This window comes from Nanorana parkeri, unplaced genomic scaffold, assembly GCF_000935625.1.
Source record: "Nanorana parkeri isolate BGI_ZX_2015 unplaced genomic scaffold, ASM93562v1 scaffold821, whole genome shotgun sequence".
Classification (NCBI taxonomy): Eukaryota; Metazoa; Chordata; class Amphibia; order Anura; family Dicroglossidae; genus Nanorana; species Nanorana parkeri.
Genome location: NW_017307089.1, coordinates 607,487 through 619,694, shown reverse-complemented (window position 1 = coordinate 619,694; position 12,208 = coordinate 607,487). Strand labels below are relative to the sequence as shown.

Sequence of the window (12,208 nt, the reverse complement as noted above, 5' to 3'; positions counted from 1 at the left end):
ACATTGCTGTGAAACGTCACTGCAGAACACACGTTAAAAGAAAAGGAAAATAACATAGGATGAACAGATAATAAAACTAGGTTATGGGGGGGGGATTAAGAGGAAAAAAAAAGTACCCGTTTAATATGTTTTTAGATATGGTCACTACCCTGGCCTTAAACTTTCCATGCACACAGTTAAACCCATCTGATAAGACAACTGTAGAGGTACTTGGTTGCTGAAGTTCTGCTTCCTTACTTGCCCCAAGCTTGCTGATTGAAGCAGCAGCTCACTCACTCATAAGGTAAGCTCACTTAACCTTGGGGAATAAAGGATAGTTATCATGTTAAATTGACAGCACTGTGTAATTCAGTAGAGCCTGACTTAATGACTCTGCTGCTGTCTTGAATCCTGGTGTGTAAGTGGAGAAGCTAATATAAAACCAGATTTAAGATATGTTGAATGATTTTTAATACATCAATTTAAAGTAATTTTTGCTTGACCTAGATTTTGTTGTTTACCCTCTCCCACCCTTATAAACAAAAATAATTAAATCTATATTTGCATATCCTAAGTACTTTTGCCATGGATAATACCTTTTTATTTTCTAGTGTCTGTTTGCTTGGCAACCTCTGACCAAAATGTGTGACAGGAAGCTGGCAGTGACTTGCAGTAGCTTCCCTCAAATGCACACTCCTGGTCGGGAGTAAAGGTTTGCATGCCGATGCTCCAAGAGCTGATATGCATGGGCAGTGCAAATCCAATCCCACGTGAGCAGTAATTAACAGCTGCATAGCTATGTACACCTTACCTACTAGCACTGTAATGGCAGCAAGATAACAGCCATAGATCACATGACTGCTGCATAAGATGTACCGGTTATGTTGCCGATTGGAAGTGTAGGGAAAGTGTGAGGTGACCTAGGCTATGAACAAGGAAAAAGTGAATGTTTGGAGCACAATAATATTAGAGGACTAAATTTAATGTGCGGTGTAGCTAATCGTAAACATGCTTTATTCTGCCAAGTGTTTTAATATTTTAATCCCTTAGAATTATCCAGTACAGATTCCATGCTTAAAAATGGTAGCATAAGCATATATGGAACTGAAATTTGGTTTATAGGGTTTTCAGAATACTGGCAGGTTTTCAACTTGTATTGTACAAGTTTAGGGGTTTACACCAATCGGCCATAACATAACCACCTGCCTAATAGTGAGTTGGTCACACTGTTGCAGCCAAAACATCCCTTACCTGTCAGGGCATGGACTCCCCTAGACATCTGAAAGGTATGCTGTGGCATCTGGCACCAAGTTGTCATCAGCAGATCCTTTAAGTTGTGAGGTGTGGCCTCCCTGGATCAGACTTGTTTTTCCAGCACTTCCCACAAATGTTTAATTGGACTGAGATCGGGAGAATTTGGAGGCCAAGTCAACACCTTGAACTTTTTGTTGTGTTCCTCAAACCATACTTGAACCATTTTTGCAGTGTGTCCACAACAATGGATGTAAGCAATGTAGGTGGTACTTGTCAAGGCAGCATCCACATAAATGGCAGGATGCAAGGTTTCCCAGCAGAACATTGCCCCAAGCGCTTATGCGCCTGGCCCTCCACATGATGTAATAGAAAACATGATTCATGAGACCATGCCACCTTCTTCCATTGCTCAGTGTTCCAGTTCTGATGCTTATGGGCCCATTGTAGGCACTTTTGGCGGTGGACACGGGTCAGCATGGGCACCCTGACCGTTCTGTGGCCACGCAGCCCCATACGTAACAAACTGCAATGCAGTGTGTGTTCAGACACCTTTCAATGGGAACCAGCATGAACTTTTTCAGCAATCTCAGCTACATTAGCTCTTCTATTGGAGTGGACTATAGAGGCCAGCCTTCACTCCTTTTCACTAGTTTTCCTTTCTTTCTGTAGTATTGGAGTTGCTCTGACCCAGTCGTCTAGGCATCACAATCTGGTCCTTTGCTTAAATCCTTATGCTTGTCCATTTTTTCTGCTTCTAACATCAACTTCAGGGACAAATCGTTCACTTACGGCCTAATATATCCCACCTAATTCCAGGTGCCAATGTAACAAGATAATCAATGTTATTCACTTCACCTGTGGTCATAATGTTATGGCTAATCAGTGTAGATTTCACTGTCCACAAAGGCCATGTTATAGATCCCAACATAGAGAAAAAAAAAGTAAGTTGCATGATAGACTTCTGCATTATGATCTAAATTCTATGGAATATTACATTTTCCTTTTAAAGAAAGCATTCAATAACAGTGGAGACACAGCATGATCCATGTTGCAAATTTATTAATGACTGTTACATCTAAGTCAAAAGTTTATGATTAACAAAAAAAATACATACACTGCAAGCAGTTTTGTACAAAGCAATATAGTGTAATGACCGTTGTTACCATGTGTCATTATCTTGACTACACCTCATGAGGAATGCAGGAGCACATTGGCTAAGTAACCCTAAATGTAAGTCAACGTATTTGTTGCCAACTCTATAAACCAATGGGGGTCAATTTAACATTTTATAGAGGGTCTCAAGTGCAGTTTCAGAAGGCTGCACAACAGCTGTGCATTTTCATGCATTGAGACTCAACACCTTATCACACGCTCCCCCACCCCTCTTCTACTGTCAGGTAACGATCACTCTACAAGGTGCCCATAAGTGATGGACGCAGCCTGGGACACGGTGGGCTGCATGTTGTGCACCAGGGTGTTTTACTGATTAATATGTATCTATGCCAGCTTTTAAATGGCAAACCTGTGATCATGTTAAAAATATTACATAGCAGTACTTCCTGTACAATTATGTTGCTAAATAAATTGTACACATAACCAAATGCAAAAAGAGAAAAAAAAAATGTTTCCAATTTGTCTCTTGCCGAATTTCACAATCATTTTAGGATACATCTGTAATAATACACATAAAGCAAAGAGTTGAACATAAGAACAATTGTAAAAAAAAGTTTCTTGGAGAAAAAACAAACAAAACATAAGTCGTAGCTCTCACAGGATGCACTCTGGTCCATAATGAAATAAATACCAAGCTTGCTCAGTTCATCAGCGACACCATCAATTAGCTTAGTAGATGTTTCTTGCCCAAGAACTGTATTTTACGATCAAAAGCAGTAGACCGTATAGGACTGTTTGTTTCATAAAAAGGATTCATGGCAAACTGTAGAAAGAAAACAAACATAAAAAGAGTAAACACTATTGTCTAATTGTTGATGAGAGCAAAGCCCCATACCTATACTTTTCTTTCTTCTAATTGTGGATGAGCAAAGAGTATCAACTAAATTCTCCTACTAAAACAAACATGATCTGTGTACTATACAAAACGATTAAGTTGAAAATATATTTTATTTTTCATGACATAGTTTTGTTACTTGCTTTAAAACACTGTTGCGATGCTATGGTCTGATCATTTCTAATTGAGTCACTTACCAATGCAGCCATACTGATTAATCAGTTATGAATGAGAGATAACCTTATGATCAGTGAAGTCATTCTAGTAAACCCTCAGAATAAAGAAGATTGTGTTACCAGCCTACTCCAATCCATAAAGCATATACATGCTGGAAGGCCACATTCACAATGACTGGTATAGTAATATAGACTACACAGTGGGCATGTCATTGTTACATTGTAAACTGTTCCAAAGAGTATTGGATAAATCTGCAAGTAAGTATAAACTTGGCTGTGTATACAAGTTCTGTGCACCTAATTTTTTTAAAGGCGCTTTCTAGTTTCCATGTAAAAGATGAACCCAATCTGACTCAAGCCTTGCAGAAAGTATTTAGTGTCTGAGCTGCCAGAGGTTGTTAGGTTAATTACGCTGCTTCTCATTGGAATTCTGCTGTATGTTTTGTGTATCTTTCCAACTCTGCAATCTTGGGCAGCCAAGCACATTATGCAAAGATCCAAGACAGATTTTTAAACACACAATTAAGTATTCTGGGGTGTATTTATTATTTACAATACAAACATTTACCAGCACTCATGCCAGCCTACACTGTTTTCATAATTTGTATTAAAAACACACAGGGATTTGTTGCAGTAATATATCAATGTAAAAAATACAGGATTCCTTATATTTCAAATATAAATCAGAAGCTCAGATCCTTCTGCTATTTTATTTTTACCTTGGTCCGTATTAACCTTTAAACTGCTCTGCAAAAATAATGAACAAAAAAACGCCCTACCTTAAAAGGACGGGAAGGCTATACAGTAGGTGCTTGACAGACCAAGGGAGGGTTTTGTTGCAGACCTGTTACAGCTTTGTCTTATCAGGCTTTTCTGGTCCAAAGAAAACTGAACAAAATGAGGTATATCATCTATATTGTCAAAAGTATTGAGATGCCTGCCTTTATACGCACATGAACTTTAATGGCATCCCAGTCTTAGTCCGTAGGGTTCCATATTAAGTTGGCCCACCTTTTGACACTATAACCGCTTCAACTCTTCTGGGAAGGCGTCCACAAGGTTTAGGAGTGTGTCTATGGGAATGTTTCACCATTCTTCCAGAAGAGCATTTGTGAGGTCAGGTACTGATGTTGGACGAGAAGGCCTGGCTCGCAGTCTCCACTCTAATTTATCCCAAAGGCGTTCTAGCGGGTTCAGGTCAGGACTCTGTGCAGGCCAGTCAAGTTCCTAGACCCCAAACTCACTCATCCATGTCTTTATGGACCTTGCTTTGGGCACTGGAGCGCAGTTGTTGAGAGCATGTTGAAACAGGAAGGGGCCATCCCCAAACTGTTCCCACAAAGTTGGGAGCATGAAATTGTCTAAAATGTCTTGGTATGCTGATGCCTTAAGAGTTCCCTTCACTGGAACTAAGGGGCCAGGGCCAACCCCTGAATAACAACCCCACACCATAATCCCCCTCCACCAAACTTTACACTTGGCACAATGCAGTCAGGCAAGTACCGATCTGGCAACTGCGCCAAACCCAGACACGTCCGTCGGATTGCCAGACAGAGAAGCGTGATTCGTCACTCCAGAGAACACGTCTCCACTTCTCTAGAGTCCAGTGGCAGCATGCTTTACACCACTGCATCCGACGCTTTGCATTGCACTTGGTGATGTAAGGCTTGGATGCAGCTGCTCGGCCATGGAAACCCATTCCATGAAGCTCTCTACGCACTGTTGTTGTGCCAATCTGAAGGCCACACGGAGTTTGGAGGTCTGTAGCTATTGACTCTGCAGACAGTTGGCGACTTCTGCACACTGTGCACTTCAGCATGCGCTGACCTTGCTCTGTCACTTTACGTGGCCTACCACTTTGTGGCTGAGTTGCTGTTGTTCCCAGTTGCTTCCACTTTGTTATAATACCACTAACAGGTGACCGTGGAATATTTAGTAGCAAGAAAATTTCACGGAACACAGAGTCCAATGATTTGGAGGGGTGTCCCGATACTTTTGGCAATATAGTGTATTTCTTTCATAATAAGTGGCATGCACAGGAAATAAAACCTCTAATTAATGAAATAATGTAATGCTAGTGTTGGTTCATCTACAACCCTATTGTATAGCTGGGTATCTGCCAAGTACTGTAAATGAACTGCAAGTTCTGCCATAGCAAGATTGGCATCAACCCGTTATACACACTCTGAAAAAACATTTACATTATGCCATACCTTCATGTATAAGTCATATGCTTCATTAAAGAAATTCTTTATTCCATCTTCTTGTCGGACATCATGCAGCATAATGAATCTCATATGTAAGAAAATACAGTTAAGGAAGTTTAGCAAGTGTCCCCTCCCTTTTCTACCCCTTTTACTGGTTGCTTTGCCTATTCTGGAAACTTTTTGAAGCTCTAAACTCAAATAATGATATGAAAAGGCTATGCCAAATCAAACCTTGGAGAGATCAAATTATTTGTTTAAATGTTATCCATTTTACACTGAAAAGGCAGGGCAGCTCAGAGTATTTCAGAAGCATGTAAACTTTTTTTTTTTTTTTTTAAATAACTGCAGGATGGGCTGCTGTTAACTTTCCTTAATGTTTCAGTCTAACTGAAAACCCAGACACGTCCATATATAGAGTATGTAGAATGCAAAGGCAGAGGGCCTCCAACAGGGTTATAGCTCCACCTGCTGGCTGTATGTGGTAAACATAAAAGATCTCATTTTTACCTCCTAAAACAAAGATCACGTATTTATTATGTTCAGGACATTCTAAAAATGTCATGACATTCCCTCTAATTAAACCACTAGTCTGTATTGCAGACACTGAAAACCACTATAATTGTTTTAATAGCTCAAAATGGGTATTCAGGAAAACTAAATTTTTTGTATGTTGACATTATAGGGGTGATTCACTAAAGGCAAATAGGCTGTTAGACTTGCAGGATAATTTTTGCTTTCCTAGGAATTTTCCCTTAGCTTAATGAATGGGGCTGAATGACTTCCATCATCCAATCATGTGCATGCAAAAATAAGTTTTTTATTTTTCTTGCTCGTGATTGGGTATTCTTTGCAAAGAGAAATTTCACCACATTCAATAAGCTAAGGGAGAATGTCCTTGCAATGTGAACAGCCTATCTGCCGTAATCAACGCCTATATCTCAAGCAGACCTATAGATGGAGGAAGCACGTTAGGCTTGTTCACACCACGTCTGTTGAGCTGTGTTTTTCTGCACACCACCGCACATGTATGGTGTGAACAGGGCTCATGGTAGACGATTGTTTTTTAATGTGCCCTGTTCACACCATACATGTGCGGTGGTGTGCAGAAAAACACAGCTCAACAGACATGGTGTGAACAAGCCCTTAAGGAATGATGATTAAACAGTTCTAATTGAACTAATAGCCAATTACTATAAGAATGCAAAATGTAATGTAAGAAAATGCAATGTAAGAAAAGGTGATGGACACCATGTATTCATAGACCACAGAAAAGGATATGTCCCGCTGTTACAAATGCAGAAACAAACCATTCGTTAAACTTGTCCACTGTCTTCAGGTACATGTTGCCTGACAGCCACATGTTCTCATCTACTAGGTCCAGAGCTGCATGAGCGATGAATTGGTTCAGATGGCGATGATCATCCTTTGAGTAAGCATAAAATACATTTAAATGGCAATATCTTACTGTCCTTGTATCTAGGGAACAGTTTCAATTTCAAAGCCGTGGCACAGAATGAACTACACTTTGCATAAAAATTGCAGAGAAAATCACTTTTTATTTTCATTTTTGTTCGGCTTTACATTTTCATAGATTTTCGGTTTCATTTATTCGGAAACTACACAGAACAATTGCTTAACTATGTGTGAATTATTACAGAAGCCTCAGCAGAAGCACGGGTATTTTAGTGCTTGGAGTGTGCAATGCAATTCTCTGCATGGAAAAGCACTTTGTGATAAAGGTGAATGCCAGTCAGGGCAAAGGTCACCAGAAACCTATGCTGTACGGCCATTTACATTTTTTTATTTTAACTGTGAGATCCTTAAGTACATAGACTGAAGTTTTGGGAGCTGCATTTGGGTGTATATTCTGTTGGGTCAGTTTACATAATCTGCAATGGCTACAGTAGCTCACAAGCTGACGAGCGTAGGATTTCCTATGATCCTCAGCTCCATCTATTGACCATAATGTGGTATTTTCCTGATATTACATGCAACCTAGAAAGGAAATATAATAAGAACATTCGTTTTTGCCCAATTTGCACAGAATGAATGTAAATGCAGTTTTGCAAGACAAATAGCTCTGCACATTTTCTATACATACACCCCTGTCGATCATATGCTTGTTTTTTTGTCTATCTGGGATATGTGTGATATATCCCACCAGAATTCCCAGTTCCAGCCAGCTGCTTTGCTTAACAAATTGCCAAATGACTAAGACATGATGGACTCTCCATCGTGTTGAATAAACAAAGCATCTAGCTGCATTCTACAGAAAGGGGTGGAGATACAAACTACCATAGGGAATCTAGTGTACAGTAGTCTCCAAGACATAGAATGTGACTCAACGCACAGGTTTTCTATCTTAAACAGAACTATCAGTTTTGAGTGCTGGTGGCCTTCAACTGCCAAGGATGTACACAATATGTAATGGTGTACAAAGGGTTAAAACAAGCTTACAGCTTGCTGCACTAGCAGACAGGCGATTCGCGGTAAAAAAATGCGCGACAAACACGCGTTTCCGAGGGCTACTTGGCTGTATCCCAATGGAAACGCGCAACAAAAACGACCCAAAGTAGTACATGTACATTTTCAGGCGTGGGCCGTTTTGTAGCGCGTTAGGGACGGGCTGAAATACGCCAAGGTGTGAACCAGACCCATTGAATACAATGGGATTTAGATGTTTGAGCGTTTTGTAAAGCGTTCGTCGAGCGTAGAACACGCTACAAAACGTTCAGGTGTGAACGAGGCCTAAGGTGCCATACACTTTACAACCCTCGCAAGACTTTTGTCTTGCGAGGGTTGTAAAGTACTTAAAAAAACGTACGATCTGCCCATCTTGGACAGGCAGATCGTACTTAAGATCATTGCAAGCCCGCCCCCCTGAGGGGCGGGCTTGCGATGACTGCAATGAGGGGCGGGCTTCCGATGACTGCAAACGGGCAGTGTCAGCGTGCGCACACCGGCCCCTTCGGCAGTTGTCGAACAAGCAGGCCACTAACCCGCCGAGAATCGTACAATTCCCGGCGGGTTTTCCAGCCTGCTTGTTCGATGGAAGACGCGCAACCGTACAGTAGAAACGGTCGCACGCCTTCCATACACTGCACGATTATCGTACGATCGCGGGATTTCCCGTGATTCTCGTACGAGAATCGTGCAGTGTATCAGCACCTTAAAGCTACCGCATCACTTCTACACATTTAAATAGGTGCTGCCCTGCCACATGCCCCCTGATCCCACCTGCGTGCATCAAACTTAAAAGTACTCAGCTAATATCTCTTACAGGTTCACCACTGTAAAATCCCATCCAGCTGTAGCCAGGTAAACAACAGATTGGTGACTCTGATCGGCTTGGGCTCAGTGCAGGGGAGGCATAAGGGATCTATGAGACCCTTGATGTCTCCATAAAGAGTACCTGTCACCTGCACGTTACTATCACATTATTATTATTATTATTTATCAATATTTTAGTATGTGTGTAAAAAGATCCGGCAGTGAAAGGGTTAACACCAACCACCACCAATAGAGCGTTAACCTGAATAGAACTAAATTCCAATACCTTAGACTCTGTCTTTCCTGGTGGCAAAAACTCCATCTCAAATACTGGATTGTCATGATGTCCCACAATCACAAAATAGAAGCTGCCCGACATGGTCTTCTATGTCAAGAACACCTAGGTAAAAAAAGAAATATTTGTACATTAATTAAAATTCAGCTCATAGTATTTGAAATTCAATTGCATTTGACAAATCATGGATGTATTGAACTTTGTGTTTCCTAAAGTATGAAATAAGCTGCTGTCACTTCTATTGATTTGCCAGGCTACCGCTTGCAACATGCTGACTATCCAACCTGTATTCATTGTTATGGTAGTTGGATCCATGGCCAATTATAGGGGATAATCCATCATAAGGACACACATCGTTAGAGGTACGGTACCTCATGTGCCTGGCATTGCATACCCCAAACATGCATTTAACTAAACTTCAGCTGTAACTGTCTGTGAGCCTTGCTTTTTCTGTTTTAGGCAGGCTGCACTACATGTGCTGTCCTAGGAAATTGTGGAAAACAAGACATGTTAATAAAGATAGGAAGGGTTAGAACTAATAATGTTATTTTGCAGTCTGTTGCTTCCTGAAACCCCCACTTCTAATACTGTGTCATATCGACAGGAAGTGAGGGAAAAATATCCCACATGGGGGTCATGTATAGAAATATAAACCGAAATTCTACCTCTTCCCCACTCCATCCAAAACCAAAACAAATGGCCATACAGTGCTCTATTTTTTTCATTCAACCCACAGGTTGAACAAAAAAAAAGAGAGCAGATTCCTCCATCAACGCTATTAGCGCATTGATTGAGGAATCCCCCGTGTTGCTTTTGTATTTTAACAGCGACCGTTGTCAGAATACCCAAACAGAGCCAGCAGCTCATTGGGCTGCTGGCTCTGTTCATACAAAGTTTTCCTAACCGACTCCTTTGATCAGCTGACGGAGGGATGCCAGCCAAAATGTAAACAAAAATATTACTGAAAAAAAATGTCGTAAAATTAAAGTGACATTAAACCCTCAGATTTTTTAACATAAAACAATACTGTAATGTGTGCCTTACTGTAATCCATGGTTGTTTCCCTTCTCTTTGATGCTCTTCCTTTTAAAACTGTATCTGTTCTCATGCTTGGCGAGAACTTCCCTTTTCAGCAGACTGCCTTGTCTCACTCGGTGTCTGTGTATCCGTTTGTATAGGCTGTAACCTGAGCCAGCACTACAGGAAGAGGCCCTGAGCTGAAAAGGGAAGTTCTCGCCAAGCATGAGAACAGATACAGTTTTAAAAGGAAGAGCATCAAAGAGAAGGGAAACAACCATGGATTACAGTAAGGCACACATTACAGTATTGTTTTATGTTAAAAAATCTGAGGGTTTAATGTCACTTTAATTTAAAATATACTTTCATCTATTTCCTGTAGAAGCCGGGGATGGTGTAAAAGGGTGCCTACAGCCGGACGAAATTTACACAGTGTATGGCCACCTTTAGACTTTATATATCTACCTCTGTGCACGATTTCCTTAGCACTCCATTAAACTAAGATTACATTAACTGTAATGAGGATTTTATGTAACATCTTAGAAATAAATCAGTGTTAAAAGCCATCTTTTTATCCAGTGACAGATCAAATAATAGGAGGATACATCTACACCACATTTCGCTGCCTGACAACTCTTGTCCACTTCAATCCACTATAACCCAAAGCCATGCATTGCAATCACAGACTCCAAAGGAACCCCGTATACACACCCTTCTCCCCCAAATACCTGATCTCACATCAACACGGTAAGAACTAGGCGCAACCACATCAACACAGCAGCCCGTCGCAAGGAAATGACATTCCAGGCCGCTCATCCAATCAGAATCTCTACAAATGACAGCGCCAACTGTTTGGAAAACGAAACTTTATTTACGACGAGCACGGACAAAAGGTATGTTCTGTATTCGAGGCTTGGAACGCGGAACACGGTAGAAATCTTGCCGAGGATTGGTGGGCCGGTCCCAAGGCTCCGCTTGTGATTGGCTGTCAGTAGTCTCGGCGGTTATGAGTTGTGTATACAGCGGAGGTGCTGGTTGGTAGTGGAGACGCTGCTGTATGTGAGTAGATGAGTGATTTACTGTTCTCTGTATAGGGGGGCTGTGCAGAATTGTTCACGGAGTAATTTGACAATATATGACGGGGGTTACTTCTCACCAGGCAGCTGCTTTTAAAACGAAGATTTATTTGATCTGTGGGTTCTCTTTTGTCTACTTCTCTCCTACAGACCGTTCTCATGACTTGTTAATGTAAACCCAATCACTATTACCTCAAATAGTCCTTAGTATGTTATTGAATTCAAGTACAATATTCAGGACAATTCAATAAAACATGTGCATTGTTTACATCTCAGCCCCAGGTCCGTAGGGAGCTACAGACCTTCTGTTATGGGGCTGGAGGATAAACAATTTACACATACATACATAAATACATCACTGTACTAGTGACCGAGTGATCTGTGAGTCCCTCTTCCGTGGTGGCAGATGGGACTTGTAGTAGTAGTGGATGACCCGGCTGTGCAAGTGGATCCACAAACTAGGGTTGCCACCTTTTCTTCAAGCGAAACCCAAACATGCTAGCGAAGCGAAGAACATTTTTTTTGGGAGAACGAGTCATGGCTTATTCATATGTAAATATCACAGTTGAGACTATTTTCAGTGGGGGGGCAAGTAGCCCCTATCTTAATTTTCATTCCCCCTGTCTGCCTGACATCTTGTGTCCGGGTTTCTGCTGCCATGAAACCTGAACGTTGTGTTCAGGTTTCATGGCAGCAGAAACCCGGACACAAGATGTCAGGCAGACAGGGGGAATTCAAACCTGGACTGTCCGGGTGAATCCTGAACAGGTGGCAACCCTACCACAAACAGGCACGCGCGATCCAGGTAAGTGGGGGAGAATGCAACCATGTTTCACGTTACACCTTAAAAGTGGACTGTCTCTACCATATATGCTTTGTGCATTAAGGACTATGCATATATGGTAACTGTTTTTCCTGCCAAAGGA

General features: G+C 41.3%; 1 protein-coding gene across 1 annotated transcript; it reads right to left on the bottom strand.

The window, feature by feature from the left end:
* Nucleotides 1–2,728: 2,728 nt before the first annotated feature.
* On the bottom strand, nt 2,729–10,951 carry TRAPPC2 (trafficking protein particle complex 2). The gene is made up of 5 exons (XM_018565203.1): nt 10,935–10,951; nt 9,181–9,294; nt 6,903–7,047; nt 5,631–5,716; nt 2,729–3,169 (listed from the first exon to the last, which is right to left on the bottom strand). The coding sequence occupies exons 2-5, from the start codon at nt 9,271–9,273 to the stop codon at nt 3,071–3,073; spliced, it is 423 nt and encodes a 140-aa protein (XP_018420705.1). The 5' UTR covers nt 9,274–9,294; nt 10,935–10,951; the 3' UTR covers nt 2,729–3,070.
* Between the last annotated feature and the right edge of the window lie 1,257 nt (nt 10,952–12,208).